Source organism: Candoia aspera, chromosome 3 (genome assembly GCF_035149785.1).
Source record: "Candoia aspera isolate rCanAsp1 chromosome 3, rCanAsp1.hap2, whole genome shotgun sequence".
NCBI lineage: Eukaryota > Metazoa > Chordata > Lepidosauria > Squamata > Boidae > Candoia > Candoia aspera.
The window spans coordinates 87796128-87819007 of record NC_086155.1 but is presented as its reverse complement, the minus strand read 5'-3'; the positions used below and the strand labels follow the sequence as shown (position 1 = coordinate 87819007).

At 39.1% G+C, this 22880-nt stretch overlaps 1 protein-coding gene across 2 annotated transcripts in view; it reads right to left on the bottom strand.

Moving 5' to 3' along the window:
* BCAR3 (BCAR3 adaptor protein, NSP family member) overlaps nucleotides 1-22880 on the bottom strand; it is a 77987-nt gene that overhangs the window by 27360 nt on the left and 27747 nt on the right. The window contains exon 1 of one of the 2 annotated variants that reach the window (XM_063298308.1): nucleotides 15139-15309. The exons of the other annotated variant lie outside the window; for it this stretch is intronic. Coding sequence (XP_063154378.1) covers nucleotides 15139-15258 — 120 coding nt within the window. The 5' untranslated portion in view covers nucleotides 15259-15309. Of the gene's footprint in view, nucleotides 1-15138; nucleotides 15310-22880 lie in introns of those variants that run through there. 2 annotated transcript variants of the gene reach the window in all.

Sequence of the window (22880 nt, the reverse complement as noted above, 5' to 3'; positions counted from 1 at the left end):
TGCAATCCATATTCTCCAGATGATTTGACTTAAAGTTACATGAGCATTGCCATAGTGGTATGGGAATTGTAGTCCAAAGCATCTGGAGGACTCCAAGCTCCTGCATTAAACCATCAATGAATTAAATTAATCCTGTTTTAATTTAATCCCTCTTCTTTAATTAACTTGTTTTCTTAGATAACTCACAGGTACTGCAATGGCATTTTAATTAAACTCAGATGTCTCTCCTTCTGCTACTGCAGATTTTGCCTCAAGAATCAGATATCAGTTTAAATTATTTTACTCCTCTCAAGACACATCTGCTTTCTTTTCTATTTATGTTATTTACATTTTGCAACTTTGCCTGAGAACACTGAAAGAGCAGCCTGTTTCTCATAAAATCTCCAAATCATTATAAATTGCTGAATCCTAGGAATCATGAAAAAAACCTTCAAAACAAAAAGGTATATGAAGCTACTTCTGCACATGTTGTTGAAATGCAATTCTGCATTTTTAGGACGTCAATCCATATTTGAAATGGAAAGAGGTTGTCCGCCCCTGAGTCAAGGAATGTCTTGCCAGTAGTGGATAATCCACAACCCATGGGCTGTATCTATTATCCCAACACCTTTTTCCCACCAAAGAGACTTTGGTTTTCCATTAAAAAGGGGAAAAGATCTATTTAAGCTTTCAGATAGGCTTATCATACCCCCAAAAGTAAACGCATCCCCTCCACAAATCTCCAGAAAATCCTAGAAACCATCATTCCTACAAGGTCACTATGTCATTACCCCATCTACTGAAGCTCTTGGTTACAAAAAAACCCCCAAAACACCAAAGATCTTTCCCAAAAGAGTACTTTCCAACCACTGAGAAGTTGCCCACCACTATAGTAAGCTTTAACTCTGGTGTGGACAGGAAAAACTGGTTCTGGAAGCCATGTATCAATATTGAATGTTGAGAGTGCTGGCACTCTGAACCACATCCATGCTCCAGAAGCAATGTTCTTTTTTCCTGCTGAAGGTCTTTGCCCAGCTGGAAATATAGTCTCCAATGGCCCAACTCTCATCAAGATGTCCCCAACTGTCCTCTCTCCAATCTTCAGCTAATGCTCTCATCTTTGAAAAAAGTGGAGAAACTGAGGACACCTGGGATCTGGAGGCCTCCTCATAATCAGCATCTTGATTAATCTGACCCTGTAAGAAGCATTTAAAATACTTAAATTCTCCAGAAAAATAGTAAAACACAAAATGTTCCACAGTTTAGCCTCTCTTGACTGAATCTATCAATGAAAAGCCAACCAAAAATAACTAGATTCTCAAGCATTTGTAGCAGCCTGCTGGTTTCTAAATAAATCTCTGCTTACAACTCCTGAGAAAGAAGCAGAACTAAGTGGCATTAAGTTGGAAACACCATGAATGTACAGTGCAAGTTACCATGCAACAATAACCACAGAAACATTTTTTCCCATGACTGCAGGCTTTTTTTTTTTAAGTAACTTGGATGAATTCCCGGGCTTCTAGTGATATGAATGAATCTTTATAGTACTTGAAAGACTAAAGGACAAAAGTTCTTATTCTTTAATCTAGCCTTTCTATGAATAGTCTGAAATCCTGGGAGCTTCCACTTTCCTGGATTCTCTGTATATTATACAGTACTTGGATATGTGGCATTTTTAATGAACTTCCAACAATTGTCTTTTTTGCTGAGGTTAAACTATTGAGACTTAGCATTTAACAAATGCTTAACAAACTGTTTTTTTATTCAAGCATCCTTAATGTAGGATCAAACATTGCCATTAATTTTAATAGGCTTATTTGATCCTGAAACTAGGAGGAAGAGACAGGAGGAGCAACCTAGTTTTGGGGTGTCTGGGCTGCCTGTGGCCAACCAAGTCATTTTCTATGGAGTGTAAATGTTGCATAGTTGCATGGACACCCAGGCCGGGCCACAGGAAGCACTCTAGGAAGAACAGTGGCCTGACAGCCTCAATTCAGCCAACTTGGAGGGCTTTCCAGGGGGTCATCCAGACAGGGGCAGCAAAGAGGTGAGGCTTGACCAGGAAGATGGCCAGGAGGCTGAGGCAGGGCAAGCAGGACGGCTGGGTTTAGCCTCCCTTCCACAAAGGTCTGGCCTTCCTAGCAAGAAGTGGAAAAGATAGTGAAGAAGTAATCAAGATCTTTCTGCTGGGCAAAAGGAAAAGAGAGGAAAGGAAGGAAAGATCCATCTGCTCAGCAAGGAGAGAGAAGAAAAACAAAAGCAGAAGGGCAGCCCCACTAAGTAGACCAGACCACAAAATCCACTGCACAGGAAGACTAAAACTAACTGATACGATATGATAATATATAACAGAATCTGATTGTGCTGTACCTCCTCCTCCTCCTCCTCCTCCTCCAGTAAATTAGGAAGTTTCTGCCTGAGCCACTTCCAAATGTTATCTCATTCCTCTGGATTTAAAAAATGTTTCAGCCCCTTTTGCTTAGGTAACAATTCTTGCTTATTTCCATCATGGTCATCTTCCTTACATTCTACACCGGATTTGGGCAGGTTTCCCAGTTGATTTAATTTCATCCTAGATATGATCTTTGAGTGCTCCATTGGAAGACCTTGAAGGACAAGGTTGGGAACATATCCTCCTGGAGAAAATCTATCTATGGGGTTGACACCAACTTGATGGCACCTAATCATCAAAGTGGCCTGTGAAATGGCCGTTGCATAGCTGTTTTGCAAGTAATTTTTTCTGCAATAATGTTTTTTAAATTATTAATTATTATGTTATATTATTATATTTAATGGCATATTTGACATTTTCTTCACTTTTCACTAACTACAGTGAAATGAAAAGGCTTCAGGGATGGGTTGCTTGGGCTAATAAACTACAGGCAGTCCTTGCTTAACTACCACAATTGGAACCGGCAACACTAAGCAATGCGGTCATTAAGTGAAACATCACATGACCGCAATGGACTTACAACCTTACTTCCACCATGGTCATTAAGTGAATCACCGTGCAGGTCATTAAGCAAGACATCACATGACCATGACTTGTGATTTCACTGGTGGCTTCTCTATTGACTCTGCCTGCTGGAAGCCAGTTGTGAAGCATGCAAATGGAAATCACATGGCCACGGGACACTATGAGGGTCATAAACACCCATTGGTTGCAAAACACCCACATCTGGATCACATCACCATGGGGATGCTTTGACAGTGGTAAGTGCAAGGACAGGTTGTAAGGTTACTTTTTCAGCACTATTGTAACTTCAGTCACTAAACAGGGCAGTTGTTACATGAGGACCACTTGTAGTCTTCATATAGCAAAAGGCCTCACAATTATTTGAGTTTCAGACTCCTGGTTTATGAGGCAATTAAACAGCAGAGATGAAGTAATGTTCTCTCTCTCTCTCTCTTTCACACACACACCACACACACACAAACCTCTTTTCATTTCTATTCTGCACTTTCCCACATTCCAAAAGGACAGATATTATGTTTCAGCTCAAGTTCAATCAAATGGCAGATGACTTCCAGATGACCAACTTTTCCCTCACCCAACTGTCTAAAAGTGAAGTAGGACTTGAGTAGGCTGTTTATCCCTGGACAAGAGAATGCTATTGAAATTAGACTATGTTTACTTCTTTGTGACTTGATGGTGCTTCACTAAGAGCCAGCCAGAGCTTGTCTATCCTGGTCAGCTAGCCTGTAAGAATGGCATCATCTACCATATCAACTCGGCACCAAAACAAACTGAAGTTACCTCCATTTTTACAAAAGGCATTTTAGATGGTCACTAAGGTGACAAGCTACCAACCACCCTATTCTGTCTATTCTGACCCCATGGCCCCTTTACTCTGTTAATATGTTTTCTACTACAGATTAAGGTTACTATGGTAACTAATCATTTTGGCTGGGTGAAGAGGTTGAATTTAATTCCCCTTTTCAGTGTTAATGGTTGCATTGCCTAAGGGAGGAACTTGCCTGAACTTGTTTTAGTTTCAGTTTCCCTTCTGTGTAGGCTTGCAGAGAATATGCAGCTGAGAGAAATCTCTCCTCTCAGCAAACAGCCTTTAAATATGTTTGTTTTCTGTAAATAAAATTATTTTTATAGAAATGCCTAGTGTGTGACTTTTCTGATCTCTCCTGGGCCAAATGCTTTCTAGCACTCTGCCAACATACTCAGTCCTGGTTGCTTGGTGCCATGTTATGATACCAGGAATTGGAAGACATGACAAGCCATGTGTCCCCTATAACTACTAGCAACAACTGCCCAGTGCACTACACATTGCCTAAGAACAGAATTTACCCATTTGCACCAAACTCCACAACTGCCATAGCAAAAGGCCAAAACAAAATGGCAAGATCCCAGGGAAGGTGGGGTTAATTCACTTTAATGTTGCAACTGCATCCCATTCTGGATTCTGGTGAGTGGGTCAACAGTCCTTTGCAGATGTGAAACACAAAGAAACTTAAGCCCAGGCTGGTCCTTTGGGGACCAACCTCTGTCATTTGCAGGGAATTGTAGTCATAATGATCCAATAGAATGAAGGACACTAAACCATTCATTTCAAATGCTAAAGCAAACTGGGTTATCTGAAATGTGTTGTCTTTTTACTGTTCTTTCAAAAGATGATTGACACTTTGCTTAGAAAAAAATGAGATGAATTTCATATCCACCTTGGGGTAAACAGGATGGGAGGGTGGATATTACGTTTATTCTCTTTGTTTTAATTCTCTCCCCTCCCCCCAGTATCACTACATTTTTCTTAGTTTTCCTTATGGGTGTGTTTTATGCCATCTGTTCCTTAACATTTTAGACATGTTATTACTTTAACATGAGCTCTGCTTTGCTGGGCGTGATTGTGGTACTAGCAACTGATAAGAGACTTTGGGAATTGAATGATATCTTCTTTCCATTTTAAAGATTGGTGGCCTTTGGTCAAGGCTGAACAAGACCATGGACAGTAGTGGAAGCCCCTATTAGCATGGTCTTACAGAAAGCTTTTGTCCTGGATATCATCAGTCTTACCTGTCCTCAACAAAGGGAAGATCCTCAATTCTATCATTAGCTGCTAGTGCCAATCCAGTGGGGTGGAGCCAAGCATGCATTGAACATAACTCGGCCTTGTGTTGTTTATTCGTTTAGTCGCTTCCGACTCTTCATGACTTCATGGACCAGCCCACGCCAGAGCTTCCTGTCGGTCGTCAACACCCCCAGCTCCCCTAGGGACGAGTCCGTCACCTCAGAATATCATCCATCCATCTTGCCCTTGGTCGGCCCTTCTTCCTTTTGCCCTCCACTCTCCCTAGCATCAGCATCTTCTCCAGGGTGTCCTGTCTTCTCATTATGTGGCCAAAGTATTTCAGTTTTGCCTTTAATATCATTCCCTCAAGTGAGCAGTCTGGCTTTATTTCCTGGAGGATGGACTGGTTGGATCTTCTTGCAGTCCAAGGCACTCTCAGAATTTTCCTCCACACCACAGTTCAAAAGCATCGATCTTCCTTCTCTCAGCCTTCCTTATGGTCCAGCTCTCGCAGCCATATGTCACTACGGGGAACACCATTGCTTTAACTATGCAGACCTTTGTTGTCAGTGTGAGGTCTCTGCTCTTAACTATTTTATCAAGATTTGTCATTGCTCTTCTCCCAAGGATTAAGCGTCTTCTGATTTCCTGACTGCAGTCAGCATCTGCAGTAATCTTTGCACCTAGGAATACGAAGTCTTTCACTGCTTCTACATTTTCTCCCTCTATTTGCCAGTTATCAATCAAGCTGATTGCCATAATCTTGGTTTTTTTGAGGTTTAGCTGCAAGCCAGCTTTTGCACTTTCTTCTTTCACCTTCATCATAAGGCTCCTCAGTTCCTCTTTGCTTTCAGCCATCAAAGTGATATCATCTGCATATCTGAGATTGTTAATGTTTCTTCCAGAGATTTTAACTCCAGCCTTGGATTCCTCAAGCCCAGCATGTCGCATGATGTGTTCTGCGTACAAGCTGAATAGGTAGGGTGAGAGTATACACCCCTGCCGTACTCCTTTCCCAATCTTAAACCAGTCCGTTGTTCCGTGGTCTGTTCTTACTGTTGCTACTTGGTCGTTATACAGATTCTTCAGGAGGCAGACAAGTTGACTTGGTATCCCCATACCACTAAGAACTTGCCACAATTTGTTACGGTCCACACAGTCAAAGGCTTTAGAATAGTCAATAAAATAGAAATAGATGTTTTTCTGAAACTCCCTGGCCTTTTCCATTATCCATCGGATATTGGCAATTTGGTCCCTAGTTCCTCTGCCTTTTCTAAACTCAGCTTGTACATCTGGCAATTCTCGCTCCATGAATTGCTGAAGTCTACCTTGCAGGATCTTGAGCATTACCTTACTGGCATGTGAAATGAGTGCCACTGTTCGATAGTTTGAACATTCTTTGGTGTTTCCCTTTTTTGGCATGGGGATATACGTTGATTTTTTCCAGTCTGATGGCCATTCTTGTGTTTTCCAAATTTGCTGGCATATAGCGTGCATTACCTTGACAGCATCATCTTGCAAGATTTTGAACAGTTCAGCTGGGATGCCGTCGTCTCCTGCTGCCTTGTTATTAGCAATGCTTCTTAAGGCCCATTCAATCTCACTCTTCAGGATGTCTGGCTCTAGCTCACTTACCACACCGTCAAAGCTATCCCTTATATTGTTATCCTTCCTATACAGGTCTTCTGTATATTCTTGCCACCTTTTCTTGATCTCTTCTTCTTCTGTTAGGTCCTTGCCATCTTTGTTTTTGATCATACCCATTTTTGCCTGGAATTTACCTCCAATGTTTCTAATTTTCTGGAAGAGGTCTCTTGTCCTTCCTATTCTATTGTCTTCTTCCACTTCCACGCATTGCTTGTTTAAAAATAATTCCTTATCTCTTCTGGCTAACCTCTGGAATTTTGCATTTAATTGGGCATATCTCCCCCTATCACTGTTGCCTTTTGCTTTCCTTCTTTCTTGGGCTACTTCTAGTGTCTCAGCAGACAGCCATTTTGCCTTCTTGGTTTTCTCTTTCTTTGGGATGTATTTTGTTGCCGCCTCCTGAACAATGTTGCAAACTTCTGTCCATAGTTCTTCCGGGACCCTATCTACTAAGTCCAGTCCCTTAAATCTATTCTTCACCTCCACTGCATATTCCTTAGGAATATTAGTGAGCTCATATCTAGCTGATCTGTGGGTCTTCCCTAATCTCTTTAGTCTGATCCTAAATTGTGTAAGAAGAAGTTCATGATCTGAACTACAGTCAGCTCCAGGTCTTGTTTTTACCGACTGTATAGATGTCCAACACCTTTGGCTGCAAAGGATGTAGTCAATCTGATTTCGGTGTTGTCCATCTGGTGAAGTCCATGTATAAAGCCGTCTCTTAGGTTGTTGGAAGAGAGTGTTCGTTATGCAGAGTGAGTTGTCTTGGCAAAATTCTATCAGTCTATGTCCTGCTTCGTTTTGTTCTCCCAGGCCATGCTTACCTGTAATTCCAGGTGTCATTTGACTCCCCACCTTAGCATTCCAGTCTCCCGTGATGAAAGTAACATCTCTTTTAGGCGTGTTGTCCAGTAGGTGCTGCAGATCCTCATAGAACTGCTCTACTTCAGCTTCTTCAGCATCTGTGGTTGGGGCGTATATTTGGATCACTGTGATGTTAGATGGCTTGCCCTGAATTCGAATTGAGATCATTCTATCGTCTTTTGGATTGTAACCAAGCACTGCTTTAGCCACTTTACTATTAATTAAGAAGGCTATTCCATTTCTTCTGTGGTCCTCTTGTCCACAGTAGTAGATCTGGTGGTCATTTGATGTGAAGTGGCCCATTCCAGTCCATTTCAGTTCACTGACGCCCAAAATGTCTATCTTTAATCTTGACATCTCACCAATAACCACATCCAATTTGCCCTGGCTCATAGATCTTACATTCCAGGTTCCAGTGGTGTGTTGATCCTTAGAACATCGGATTCGCCGTTCACCACCAGCACCGTCGGCCGCTAGCCGTCCTTTCGGCTTTGAGCTAGCTGCGTCATCACGTCTGGGGCTAGTTGAACTCATCCTCTGTTCCTCCCCAGTAGCATTTTGACCATCTTCCCACCTGGGGGTCTCATCTTCCGATGGTATACCGACATATCTCTGGTTGTACTGATCCATTTAGTTTTCACGGCAAGAATACTGGGGTGGGTTGCCATTACCTTCCCCAGGGATCGCATTTAGTCTGGCCTCTCTGTCATGACCTTCCCGTCTTGGGTGGCCCTTCACGGTTTAGCTCATGGCATCATTGAGGTGCTCAAGCTCCAGCACCACGACAAGGTAACGATCCTTTGCTGAAGAACTCGGCCTTATTCAGTAGAAAAATTAAATTTGATTTTTCCTCTCATGAGAAGCTGACACTTTGAACTAACTCTTATTTTAAAAGGGCTGGTAATACATTTTTCTGGAACACATGAGTTCATAATGGAGTAATTACCCTCAACCAATTATTAAATAAGGTTTTAAAACCTTTGAGATTCTGCAAAAGGAGTACAATTATCAAAAAAGGATGAATGGTAATACAGTTAGGATACTTGAGATACTTGTTATCTGCACTGTTTGGTCCCGATACTTCTTTGGCCTCCCAAATACCAGAGATGTTAAGTTTGTTGGAAAAAACCTTTACTGAAACTGACAATTCATTAACACAAAAAATTTTAAATGATTTCAAAAATTTGGACAATAACAAGGAATTTGGACAAGAGAATATTAATATCTATATTACTCAATCGATGGGTCTAGATTTTAAAGAACATTAGATATTTTTCTTATGATTTGAATTCTTAATTAGTACAGCAAAAAAATCTCTTTATGGTCTATTGTACCTGTCAAGGAATTTTTCTTTTTAAATGTTAGCTCTCAACAGTTCTGTGCTGGAGATGTAATAAATCTGAAGGTACTTTCATACATACATTATAGGCATGTCCTAACCAATTCATTATTGGTTAGATTATATTGCTACAGTGAACCAAGTTCTTCAAAGGCAGTTATGAGTTAAAGATTTAATGGTTTGCTAAACTATGCTGCCCAAATTTGGAATCTTCCAGTCTATGAAGAAGTTTGAATATATTGTGCTTGGACAGTAACTAAAAGAAAAAATCTGATGATGTAGACATGGAAGAATGTCTGTATTCCAGACTCTAAATGCTTATTAAGATCTGTCAACTCTCACCCTTTGAAGTATGTTAGTATTATTCACATTATTCACATTAAAAAAAGGTAGTTACAAGACAAGCCGGAAGCAATTACTAGTGTGAGGAAGGCACCAAGTGATTTCTCCACATAGAGCTACTCTAATTTCTCTTCAGATTGTACACAACTTTGTACTGAAGGAGAGATAAGACCCAGTAATATGATCACATACGTTCTAGGTTCATTGTTGAAAAACTGAATCACAATGTGGAAAAATGGAAGAAAATTATATAATTTCAGTAGTGATATCTACCTCTATCTTATATGGGCTTTTCTATATATGTTTAAAATACAATTTAGGTATAGATATGATTCAAGTATTTAGGGTTTTGCTTTCTTATCTTGACATCCTAATTTAGTTTAAGGTTTTCTTTTTCATTTTCAAGTTTCTTTGGTTATTTTTTATCTTTGTTTTTTGCTTTTGTTTTTAGGTAGTTTATTATAGGTAGAGATAGATAGATAGATAGATAGATAGATAGATAGATAGATAGATAGATAGATAGATAGATAGAACATAGATTAACTTGCTTTTTAAAATTATATAGAGTTTTTTTATACAGTAGTAATACAGTCACATTGTTACACTGATATTTAGTTTATATATAATTTCACAAATAATAGTGTTTTGAAAAAGAAATGTTAACTGTAATGTTTCTAAAATTTAAATAAAATTAAAGGACTAGATAGGATATACTAGAGAGTCCATCAGTAGCAGAAATGGCAGTACCAGAGTTGGCAAAGATTGTCATGGATGGGAACCTGAAGCTGCTAGAGCTGGAATCAAGTAGGCAACCCTTTTTCCCGTTCTCTTTTGGCACTGGTTGGAATCAGGAAGGGGAGGCCCTGAGAAGGCTCTGAAAATTAGTAGGCATTAATGACACAGCAGAAACCTGAGGACCCTCTGGCAGGCAGTGGAAAATTCAGTCAATTTCTTAAAGAGACAAATGGAGCTATCAGATGGTTTTTGGGTCATGATAGAAGCTTGCAGGAAGACAAGGGGGTACAACAGCTTGCAAAGAGTAGCTGCAAATGAGAACAATTGCACCAAGCCTATTTGTAAACTCCAAAAGTGTTTAATGTATTAATGCTGCATGACCTTTACAAAGGCAAAAAAAAAAAGGTTTAAAAAGTGTTAAAAGAAATGAATGAAAATAAGTGTGAGATTCCAGCCAGCCTCTGACTCAGAAAATGAAACTCTTTCTGAGTCAGAGGGGGAAATAGAAACTTACCAGGCTGAAACCGGGAAAGCGAAACCCAGAGATGAGTCAGCAGCGCAGGAAAAGTCACAGACGCTGATTGGTCGGTCTTCGGAGGAGGATTTGAATCCTCCAATCAGCGTGCGTGAACAACATGCCAAAAAGAGCGCAAAGGAGAAGGCAGCCCAATTGGCTGCAGAAGGAAATAGGCACGCAAAGGATTAACATAAAAGGCAGACGCGTGAAGAGCAAGCTGCCGGCGACAATTGATACTTCGAGTTTGCAGTTCCAGCAGAAGATTCCTTACCTGCGTCGGAAACAGCGTCTGTAACCAGAGGGGAATCAGCACCAGTGTTTCCTATCGGAGGGAACTTGGATCCTGCACCTGCTGCCACTGAGGAACTTCTCCTTGCTGAACCCTGCAGCCTCAGCCTCGTGTCCAGCTTTGGACCTCCTCGTTGACCTTGTGTGCATTCCAGACACGCTTCCAGCCTTGCTTCGAGTTTCCAGCCGTGTCCAGAGTCTCCAGCCCAGTCTCATCATGCTTTAAGCCCTCAGCCTTGCTTTGAGTCTCCAACTCAGCCTTGTCGCATTTCTAGCTCCCACACTTGTCCTAAGTCTCCAGTACAGCTTCATCATGCTTTCAACCTCCAGCCTTGCCTTGAATTTCCAGCCCAGTCTAGCTGTGCTCTGGTTGCCTGACATTGTTCAGGAACTTCACATCTGTCTTGTCACGAACCAGGCTTGCAACCTTGTCTAGAACCTGTGGTCCAGTCCAATAGTGTGTCTATCCCTTCGCCTAGTCCAGGACCTCCAGTCCAGCCTTGTCATGTGCCTAGCTTCCAGTCCAGTCTGGAATCTTCAGCCAAGTCTAGCCTTGCTTCGAGTTCTCAGCCATACTCCAAGTCTCCAGCCCAGCCTGAGTCACTGAGTCCAGTCCAGTCCTGTCATTGGAATCAAGAAGTTTCCAATGGATCCAGTTCGGCCTCACCCAGCTTTTCGGTGCCAGCCTTGTTCGAGTGGTGTTCCAGTTCGTGGACGTTCATTCCCAGTTCCAGTAGTGCCACGTGCCCAAGCTTCTCGCAGCCTTCCAGCGTCCATCAGTGAATCCTGCTCTGCTGTTTTACTACAGTCTCCTACTGCAACCTTGCCGGGTTCCTCATTGCTACCCAGTTGGTCTTGATCGCAACCAGCCTACCTCTTGATCCTAAGGACTTATTTGTTGTAAATAGTTATTTAATAAAGAGTATTTTTGATATTAAATCTGCCTGGCCGCCTCATAGTTTGAACAGGACAATAAGATAACAATACAGCAGGAAAAATAAATAAATGTAGTAAAGCAAAAGGACTGTCAAGTCAAGGATGACATACTAATACTGTACCTGTCAAAAAGAAATTAAAAGGGATAAGTGGAAATGAGGCCTAGTTTGCATGGCAGCCATGGGGGCAAGGTTCCCACAAATCAGTTCTAGAAGGTCTAGAAGCTTCTAATGGGGTTTAGCACAGGCATATAACTCATGTATGTGAAACCCAGAAGCTACATGGAAGACCCTTCTTTCTGTTAGCGGCAAAACCAAAATTTGGTCCTGCTTCCAAACATGGAAAACGATGGGCTCAAGCAAACTAGATAGACTCTGAGTTACAAACAAATAGGAAGTCAGTATAAAAAGACTGGGAGTGTAAAATGAGCAAGGATCCTCCAGTAAATTGTCCCTTGCTTTCCTTGTGCACATAATGTCAAAGCCTTCCTTTAGTCCCACATCTAGCTGTGGTTCAAGGTTCCATATTCCAACTTGGTTGGCTTAGTCTCAATCATCGATGGAAAGAATACATCCGCAAGTGAGTGACACGCATCTGAGGTTACTCAGAACAGGTTACCTGTTCAAAACATCTAATTATTTTCTCATTCTCAAATCTTCACTTTCATGATTAAATGCTTATAGCAGCCATACTACCACATTTGTGAAAATGACTGCATTTACTGGAGATCATAAATACAAGTAATTTATTCCTGTTTGCAGCAAAACTATAAACCTACTTCAGATGTCATCTCATTAGGTTCCCAAACAGTAGAACTAATTATTCTTTGCTGCAAGAGCTATGATTAAGACCAAGGACATCTTTATATGTATTTTCAAACTAAAATTGCATCTAATAAAAGACAGTATATCTTGATTGGGCCTCACATCCTGTGCCTCTGGAAAACAGACAGAAGCAATTCCAACTTTCTTGGGATAATTAGAAAGACAGACTCTGCTTCTTCCCCTGGTTGCTGATGGCAATCCACTAAATTCTCAGCAAAGACTGATGACTCACCCTATAATAAGCAGGCTCTTCTGATTTCCATTCTGCTCACCATAGCTCACAACTCTCTCTCTCTCTAGTGTTCTTAATTTTACAGATGCTAATATATTAGCCCTGATTGGAGTCACAACCTGCACCCACAAGCTTTCAGGCACATATTCTAATTTTGGACAGCCAAAGTTAGTTGCTTTCCTATTCTATATTCAGAGACATTTAAAATATAATTTCCATGTCTTTTATTAAACAGGAAGGATTGGAGACCTTGAAAGCTTTGCAGTGAATGTACCAAGCCTATTTTAAAGAGTTGGAAACATTTAAAATAAAAAACTTACATCTGAACAAGGCCAGCTGGGTTTCTTTATAAAATGCGGCCTCTTCTCCTGTTCCATTAGATAACACGTAGACTGAAGCAATGGAAAGTTGCCATGACAACACACAGCATCATTTTAAGTATTACAGACTTGCAGCAAGATAAACAGCACAGTCAAGAATTGTATTTTTAATTCCACTTTGATAGCAAATGTTAAGCCCCAAAATTCAAATGGATGTTTTGATTCTAGTCAAATTCAAGTGACAATATTTGCACCTTAATCCCAATCTAATAAGCAAGCTTTATTAAATTGCAGTCTCTGCATCAGGAGCAATCTTTCCAATTATTCTGACATTGTTTCTCAGATAATTTCTGGGCTTCTTGATGTGAGTTTGTGGAAGATGGTTTACATCCACCTGACAAAGAGCATCTTAGACAGCTTTTTCAAGTGGTGCAATCAGACAATTTTAGACCACTATATTAGGGTCTTATGGGATTGGAACATTCCCTTTATGGCTATAAGTATTACTTCAGTTATGAAGCATGAAATGTTTTTCCTGTCTTTCTTCTTTCCTTGCTAATCCTGATTAAAAACAATACAGCTTGTACAGATTTCATTTTTTATCACCCTCATGACTACATGAATAAATTGGAGTTTGCTTCTGCTGCTTAACCGCTAACCACACTTAAGGGGCACTGAGCATAAAATGGATAAAATGAACCTCTGTAATGGTATATATTCATGATCAAGTTTCTCTGACTATAAAATGTCTTAAAAATCAGAAAAGAAGACACTGCTGTTAACATAGTCGATTCCAAGGCCTTGGCATACACAGGCCAGCCTAGAACTTTTCACCTGTTATTGCCACAGCGTGTCACTTGCTATACCGTTGCAGAACAGCATGACTCGGGATGTCAGCCCTAAGGGCCAGCCTTAGTTGCTTTGGTGGTGACTAGTTATGACTGTTACATCTTTTTCAAGTATCAGAAGCAAGATAATCAGGGCATGTTAATGGGAAACACAAGCAAAACCACATTATTGTGTTCCTGTCCTGCATCTGGACTTCCCCAGAGCATTTGAGTACAGTTCTAAGAAGAGAACATTGAACTTGATAGACTGTTGGTCTGATCCAGCACAAACAGGGTTGTATCTGAAGCAGATGACAATTAAAACTTCACATTCAGACAATGACTTTATATTAGTATTAATAAAGTGCTCTTGGATATGTTACCAAAGGATTTCGCAGAGCAATAGCAAGCTTTTTGTTTAGACTATCTTCTTTTAAATATATTTGTTCTTTAAGATGGAAACTTAACAGAAAGTACATTAAAAAATAAAGCAGTTCTGATTATTATTATTATTATTAATCGCTGTATATATATTATTTTCAATAACCTAAAGAAGAATAGGTATTTCAAACAATCTGATAACTGAACTGTAAATAAATCCTCTCACTCTGTTTCTTCAGCTTTTTCTTTTCTTTGCAGCTTCAGTTTAGGAGGCAACCTACGTTTCAAATAGAGATGCTTGAGAAATTCACTCTTTGTGAATTTCTCCATAAATTGACTTGATCTGCAGCTCCTTGAGTAAAGATATGCAACCCCCCTCAGCTTTTACACTTTCCAAATATTTTGAAGTTGTTTTTAGTTTAAAACCTATAGCCAAATATATGTAAAAGAATGTTTTCAAGTGCAAAGGATTTTTTAAAAAGTGGGTCTTTCGAAATATATCCAAAAATCATATTCTGAGAGATGATATAATTTTCATGCACATTTAGAATAAAACTGCAATTTAATGTGGGAACAGAATTGAATGGATGTATATAAACTAAATACATGCAAAAATAAAGTACATTGAAAGTAAGAGATTCGTCCATGTTTAGTCTGAAATGATCTAATTTGTTATTTTAAGCTACTACTATTTATAATACTGTATAACACTGCTGCAAAAAGCTTAGGGAGGCATAAGTAGAGCTTATCTACATGTTATCCTCATAGCTTTTTAAGTTATTTCTTGCATATTATAATAATGTCAACTTCTACTTATCTCTAGATATTCTAAAGTTATGGTTTCACCACCACTAACACTTTTTGTTTAACATTATAGACTACCTACCTTGACCCCAACAATGGAGTTATGATGATAAAAGCAGCAGAGAGAGGCCATGAACGTCTGAAAAGCACTGCAGTCCTTAGGCATTTTTTTTCTTTTGTCCCATGGACCACAACCACCCATGGAGAACAAAATGGATGGTCCCTCCCAGCTTCATCCAAGATCTCTTACTAAGCTCTTGTGCTGAGCTGGTGTCCACTGGGGCTCCCACACTCCCCACCTCACCCTTTCATTCCAGGCTGAAAACTGATCCTGTCATCTGTGCACGTCCCGCTTCCATCAAGCATGGGATCAGTGACATCAGGGGACTTTATTCAGACTGCCAATGAAACTCTAAACCCTTGGAGGACATGGCTTTCTCTCTCTCTTTTTTTTTTTCTATTTTGGAGTCTCCCAGATTACGACATAAACCATTCAACAACAACAACAACAACAAAAACAGCACCTTTCTTCACAGCAGAATCTTTGGTCCCAGGAAGATTCTCCTAGTCTAGCTGTTCCTCTGCAGATAGACACCTAAATGTCCATGATTAGATCAGTAATACTGCTAGGTACACAAGCAATAAGGGGCAGGAACAGTCCACTAGGGGGTTACATGTCTCTGTTACTCTTCATAATCAAACAGGTTGTTATATCCTGCAAGCAGGTAACCAAGGGGATGGGGAAAAGACAAGTCTGTTTGTTTTAAATTAGAAAGCTGCTCATAACCCTCCCTGCAACAATAACAGGGAGAAGCAAGTAATATTGCAAAGGGCCCCTTTAGTGTCATTGTAATAGATGCAGCCTCCTGCTCTCTTAATTGAAAGATCAGCCACTGATTTTCCAGGCCCAACTCATATAGTCTTCTGGAAAGCAACACTTAAGGATGCTTGCAATGCAACTTGAGGTCTTGACTCTACAACCCGAAAGATATACAGGATTTTTGCCCTGTATTTTGAGGGTTGCAGGGTTTAGACACTGAAACGAAAGTATGTCCCTTTGAAATCCAAGATTAAAATGAACTTTGTAACCGTCCAGAAAACAAATGTCAAGCTGGGCATGTCCACTGCAATTGCTTTGTAGAGAAAGCTGTAAACAAAGCTACAGCAGGAGTTTGTTTTCAACTTCTTCCTTTAATAACAGGCTGTCCTTTAATAACAAGATGTCCTTCACACTGGACGCAATATGCCAAAAGCAGAGAACAGGAATCCTGTAGAAAGGGATTTGCAGAGCAAATGGCTCCAGAGCAGCACAACAACCAACACCAGAGTTAAGCGTGTGCCTGCCAAACCCAAAGAAAACTCCTTTCAAATCTATAATACAATCAGATTTTAGTTCAATAAAACCTATCCCCTAACCCTAATGTCATATTGCCTAATACCTTACCTTTAATTAAGGCCAGTGAAGTAATAATACTAGGAAAATCTTCTTTACATTTAAAACTTGACATCTGTACTACAAAGCTACCTTTGCCATGACAAAAAAGAAATTTAGATTTTTCTTCTTACAAGACACTGCAAGCTTGAAAGCTCTCTTATATCAAGTCCTTGCTAATAGAAAGCTAGCATGTCACAAAGAGTTCCATCATAGTAATTTTCACTGCTTAGGCACACATGTTCTTGAATGTTCTTCTTCCTCAAGGCTGAAGCATGTATTTTTAATGTGAGAGTTCCATAATACAGACAATGATTAAAAAGCATTTTTTATTCACTATTATAAATAGTTACAGGAATTTTTGACCACAAGATATTTATTATGAGATAATCATTTAAATAGCCTTAACAACGTGGCCAGCCATTTATAGTCATGAGAACATCATCCCATGGTTAATTTTAGATAGAGTTAGAAATCCCTTGTGAAATAAATGAATTATAACTTGTCCATGAAGCTGCTTGGCAGAAATACATTTATATGAATAGTTCCTTTCTTAATAGCCTTGTCCTACAGTTTTTTGCCAGACTATAGAAATTTCTGCTTTCTCTGCTATTCTGATGGAGAAGTATAACTCTATTACAAGTCTTGAAAACGTAACCACAATATGCAAGAGTTACAGTATTTGGCTTAATTACTATTCTAGTTGGGTAAAAGTTTATAATAATCCAATTGTTCATTTTTTTTACCTGCCTTGGGTATTTTTAAAACAAAAACATGAGTTATAAATGTAACAAACCAATAACCCAAACTTTCTAGTTCCACAGACAGACATTTGGGAAGGAACATCGAGGTATGGATGGTGCCCTCTCTCCTGGGGTTCCACAAAGCCCTTAAACCTGGCTTTGGTCCCTGGCCTGGGGTTAATGTGTTGGGTGGAGGCTGTGATGCTTGGTTTTAAAGGTTGTTTGTAGTCCAGGCTGTCTTGTTTCATTATGTTTATGTTTTTAATTGTTTTAATTATTATGGTTTGTAAGCAGCCCAGAGTCCACTGGAGTGGGCAGCTATAATTAATCAAATAAATAACATCACCATCATCATCATCATCATCATCATCATCATCTAATGGCAATGTCACATTACAAGCAATTGTTTAATTTCACTTATTCTTATAGTAAACTATAGTCTATATGGCCCCAATGGTGTTGCCCTTTAAGAAAGCCATAAAGATGTAGCTTATTTAATAGGGCCTGAGATAGGACAATTTGTGACCTCACTGGTGGCTGTGTTTGTATTGCTATTTCTCAATATGGGTGGTTTTGATTTGCTTAATGCTGGCTATGTTTAGCCTGTTTTAAATTATTATTTTATCTTTTACCCCACCTAGAGTTGCTTTGGTGATTAAGGCAGTTAATAAATGGATTAGATAAATAATAATATAAACTCACTGAATTGTCAGCAATGAACATGCTGGTTGGAGAACATTGGAGCTGAAATCCTTATCTCTGGGGAATATTCAGGCAGGAAAAGGGTAATGAATAAAGAAGCATCTCCTCATATGCAATTTATTTTCAGAAGCCCAAATGGAGGTAGGGAAATGGATACATGGGAAAGAATCTCCTAAGTGATGATGTCATATCCCTGAAATGCTCTTCCTGAAGACATCTGCCCTGCTGCCCTTCCATTTCCTTTTACAATTCCCTCTTTCATGTGAGGATTACTCGTGTTAGATTTTATTGTTTTTTTCTTCTTTTTATATGGTCCACCCAGAAAACATTACTGAGTGGATTAAAATGTAGTAAATATTAAATATAAATATTATATTTTCCCTCTAAACTTACTATCCAAATTTACACAGAATGGACTGGCCCTCTTAGCAGTTAAAATCCATGGAAGATACCTATAAACAACACCACAAGCACAGGCTAAAAAAAGCACTGTGAATGTCCTAAGTAAAACCACCACACAATTGCCATGTATTCCATAAATCAGGGGCAGACAATTTGCACCTCTAATTTCAAAAAGCCTTTCTAATCATGTTTCCTCACTCATGATTTATAATGTCTGATAGCGTCTTTCAGCCATTATCATGGCTGTATAAAGCCTGTCTTCATTATTGATATTGTATATTGGCACACGGATGATTGGAAGATCCCATAAGATGCTCTCAATCACTAATAAGGAAATAGCCTAAGTGATCAAACCTTTGGGGAATCCACTGAACAAGGAGCAAGAAAGTGAGACCAGAGGGAGAGAGAAAAAGCAAAACTAGAGTGTGAGAGAAAAGGGGGAGCTGAAGAGGGACCCGTGTCTCTTTGGCTGTGGCCATTCCCACTGTTGCCATGTGGTCACCAATTGATAACTCCCCAGACATGTGATTCTCAACAGGCAAGAGGTTCCCTGGACTAGCTATAAAGATATAATTGGGTAGTTCGTTTGACGATTGCTTTGGTGTACACAGGTCCGTGTCCCTGCCTTTCAGAACTAATCACAGCAGGCTAGATGAATGAAAACTCAGTTCTGTAATAGACTTGCCACTGCAAGTTGTAACAGTTTGTGACAATGCTGCACAGGGCTTTTGTCCCCCCCAAATCAGGTTCTTTCTCTTTCAAAGCCTTCACAAGTACAGATAGAATTGCTACTAATATATTTTGTTGCCCTGGAAATCAGGACTTGCTAATACATTTAGGAAATAGGTGGCTTTATTCAGATTGGACTGCCATATCTGGGTGATACGAATCAGTATGTTTTGATAAAGCTCTCTCTTCTGCGGCTGCTGTTTCTAACTAAACTGTCCCCTTCTACAAATCATTCCACATTCAGTTTCCTTTGTTATACAATTTGAGCCCACACGGTGAGAAACTGCCCTCTGGCTCCCCCGTATGGATAAGAACTATATGTTGAAAATATATTCTTTTGAATAAGAAAAAAAAAAGGTTGCAGTATAGTTGTTTTATTGTGCTCCTTTCAAAAAGCAGAGGTATTTGATGAAAGTAATAATGATAACGGCTGGTCTCAAGACAAAGATATATCTCTGTGTGTGTGTGTGTAGATACACACTCACTAAACAATGCCTCCATTTTACAAGCAGAGCATGCATTCCAATGAAGAAATGTATTGCCTTAAAGAGGCAACACATTTTCCTCAGGCTAGTATTTTGTGCTATTTGCTCTATATGGCTCCCTATTTTGACATAAAAATGTCTTTTTATTATTACTGGGGGGGGGGGGGATGCCAACTTTTACTACCTCCCAGTGAGCCTTGGGCACCAAATGTCAGTTTTTAATAATACCAAGAAACTCCTCAATTGAAAAGTCCTCAGTCATTTTGGCCTGGTGGGGAGAAACTAGCCCCAAAGCTATTTCGCTCCCTCAAAATTTATTATCTTCCCTCAGTGCCTGTAAAGAGAAACTACTTGTCTCAAATTCCCTGCTTCTTGCCTGTTTCTTCTGAAACCCACTCTACAGGTTTATTTTATTTTATTTATTTATCAAATTTGTATGCTGCCCGACTTCCAATGATTCTTTGTTTCTTTGTCCCTGTCAATTTCCCTATTTACTGATGACTTCCGGTGGGGACGTGGTGGACTGAACAGCTGTGCCCGCAGGCTCAGCGGGTAGAACTTACAACGCAGCAGTTTTTTCAGGCTCAGGCAGCTTTCTCTTGAAGCCCAGGAGTGTTCTTCCAGAAAAAGGAAAACACCTGGAATTACCCCATCTTTCGTCCGGATGGCTGCTTGCAGCCAGAAGTTTGCAAACAACATTCGCGTTCTACTGGTAAGAGCCAGCTGGGAGGCTAGAACGTCACCATTTTCCGAGCTGTGCTGTAGCATTAAAGGGACACTAAGACTGGCCACCCCATTTCTAAAAACACCCAATTTATATTTCTTTTAAGTATGCGTACCCTAAGAGAGGCTTTCTACAGCAAGGAGAAGCGGGGTCTCTTCGTGCTTATCGTTATTTTAGGGATTAATTTAAAAAATATATATTTTTAAGTTTTGGACTTTGTTTTCCATCCAAATATTAAGGAGGATTGAGAGTAAATAATTGTCTCCCTGTTATTATTTTTGTATTAAATTTGAAGATATTAGCATTTTCCTACACGTTAAATCACTGTTTTGAACTTTCAGTTTTTTGGTTCTCCTTTCCCTGGGGAACTGTCTGCATATCTCACTTTTGCTTAAGTAAACACATTCCAGATATGAAAGAATTCTTTCATATCTTTGACTTTTGCTGGTTAAGCTCCTAGGGGGTGCCATAATCTACTGTGTGAGACATGGAGGATTTTAAACAGACTTTCTCTGACTTTCAACAAGATTTTAAACATATTCTTTCTGATTCCTACCAAGTTTTTATGCAAGACATCCAGGACACTGTGGAAAATATGAGGTCTAAAATGTGTCATCTGGCTGGGGATGTCATGGATGAAACTGAGGAATTTAACAGTGACAGAAATGTTTCTTCTAAGAGTGAGATCGGGATTTCTGTTGAAATGCTGGATGAAGATCAGATAGTCGAGTTGCAGAAATTTAAGAGAGAGAGCAAGTTGCAAGCCACAAGCGAAACTGATCTTCTGGTGGAGTGCCATGGAAAAGAAGGGGGTTTTATATATGGGAGGTCTCCTGAAAAGAAGTCAGAATTTTTGAGGGGGGCAGTTGGGCTGTTTGATTTTTTTTAAGAAAAAAGCTCTGTGCATGTTGTAGGGATTTGTAACTGCTCTGGTTTATTTTGAAGTGGGATAAGGGTTTAAGAATATTTATCTGGATTGCTTTTAGGGTTTGGCTGATTTCATTTATCTTCAATGATCTGGATTAAGATTATTAAGGTATAATAAAAAAATGTCTATTTGGATGGTTTTGGGTTTAATATGATTAAGATTATTAAAAATGTTGTATTATCAAGTACAATGGCAGACCATTTATATGTTTTTTAGTTTGGTCTTTATTATAGTAGACAGAAATGTATAGAATAGTAGTAGGAAGGAAATAAATAAATGTTATCTTTGAGGGGAAGTTGATTAGGAGGTTTATATACATTTTTCTTTTCTTTTTTCTTTTAATATACAGGGAGGGAGTAACTGTATTTAATGATTTTTACAATGTGTTAATGGAATGATTTATAGAAATAATGTGATTTTGGTTTAATATAGAGTAAGGGATTGATTATGGAAATGTTTGTATATCCTTGCTGTTAAAAGTCAGAAGTCACCTCTTTTTGTAACTTTGAAAAATTTTTCTCTTGTGTTTCTACACTTTTTTAGTTTTTTTTCTTTGTAGTTTTTTGTTTTTATGTAGTTTTTATCTTTGCTTGAAACTTAATAAAATTCTCATAAAAAAAAATAATTTCCCTTTTCACTAAGTTCCATGCCAGACCTCTAAATGCTAACATATAGCATTACAGTTCCCAAAATATGTGAGATTTTAATTGCATCCAAATATACATTTTTCCTTCTCACATAGAAGATGGACAGCAATCATTTTAACAACTTTAATTCTTTAAGCTATTATACTGAACCACTTTAGTTCAATGAAGTTATGTCAATCATTTCACAACACAAATACAATATAAAGTAATATAAATGATATACCTTCTGGAAAAGCTGCTTTAATTCTGTACCATATGCAGTTTTGTAGGGTTTCACCTACTCTTCTAAGGAAAACATAATTATTTCTATGTAAATGCAAAATTTCTAGCTTTAAACCAACCCAAACCTATTCTAAAGTTTAGAAACTATTCCTATACATAATTTCTTGGCCATAAAGTCCAGGAGTTTTGAATAATTAGTTCTAAATATACATTTGTAAGATAACAGCATTATGTAAGGATCATTATATAGAAACTGTCTCCAAATCTGAAAACTTTTTTTTTTAAATACATCTTATAGTTTGCAAGCAGGTAGTTATTGGTACATCAATTCTCTTTGGCATTGCAGGAAATATCCATTTGATTTATTACACTAGAGCAGTGTTTCAACCTTGGCAGCTTTAAGCTGGATGGACTTCAACCCCCAGAATTCCTCAGCCAGCTTTGCTGGCAGGGCAACTCTGGGAGTTGAAGTCCACCCATCTTAAAGCTGCCAAGGTTGAGAAACACTGCACTAGAGGGCAGCATACTACTACAAGGAGCGTGCTTTGGAAAATACATATTTCCAATTAAATTTAACATAAATTAAATGCCTGGAATTTAAAAACTGTAAAATATAAACCTCTACATCTACAAAATAATTTACTTAACTGTTATGGCCTGGAAAGCAAAACTGAAGTGAGCAATTAATTTTTAAAAATCCTGGTTTTTATTTGAATCCCATATTGCTGCTGGGAAAAACTGCAGATAAGAGAGGTCAGGTTCAACTTCTGAAGCTGAATACTGGAACTTCCCTTGCTTGCGTAACACTTG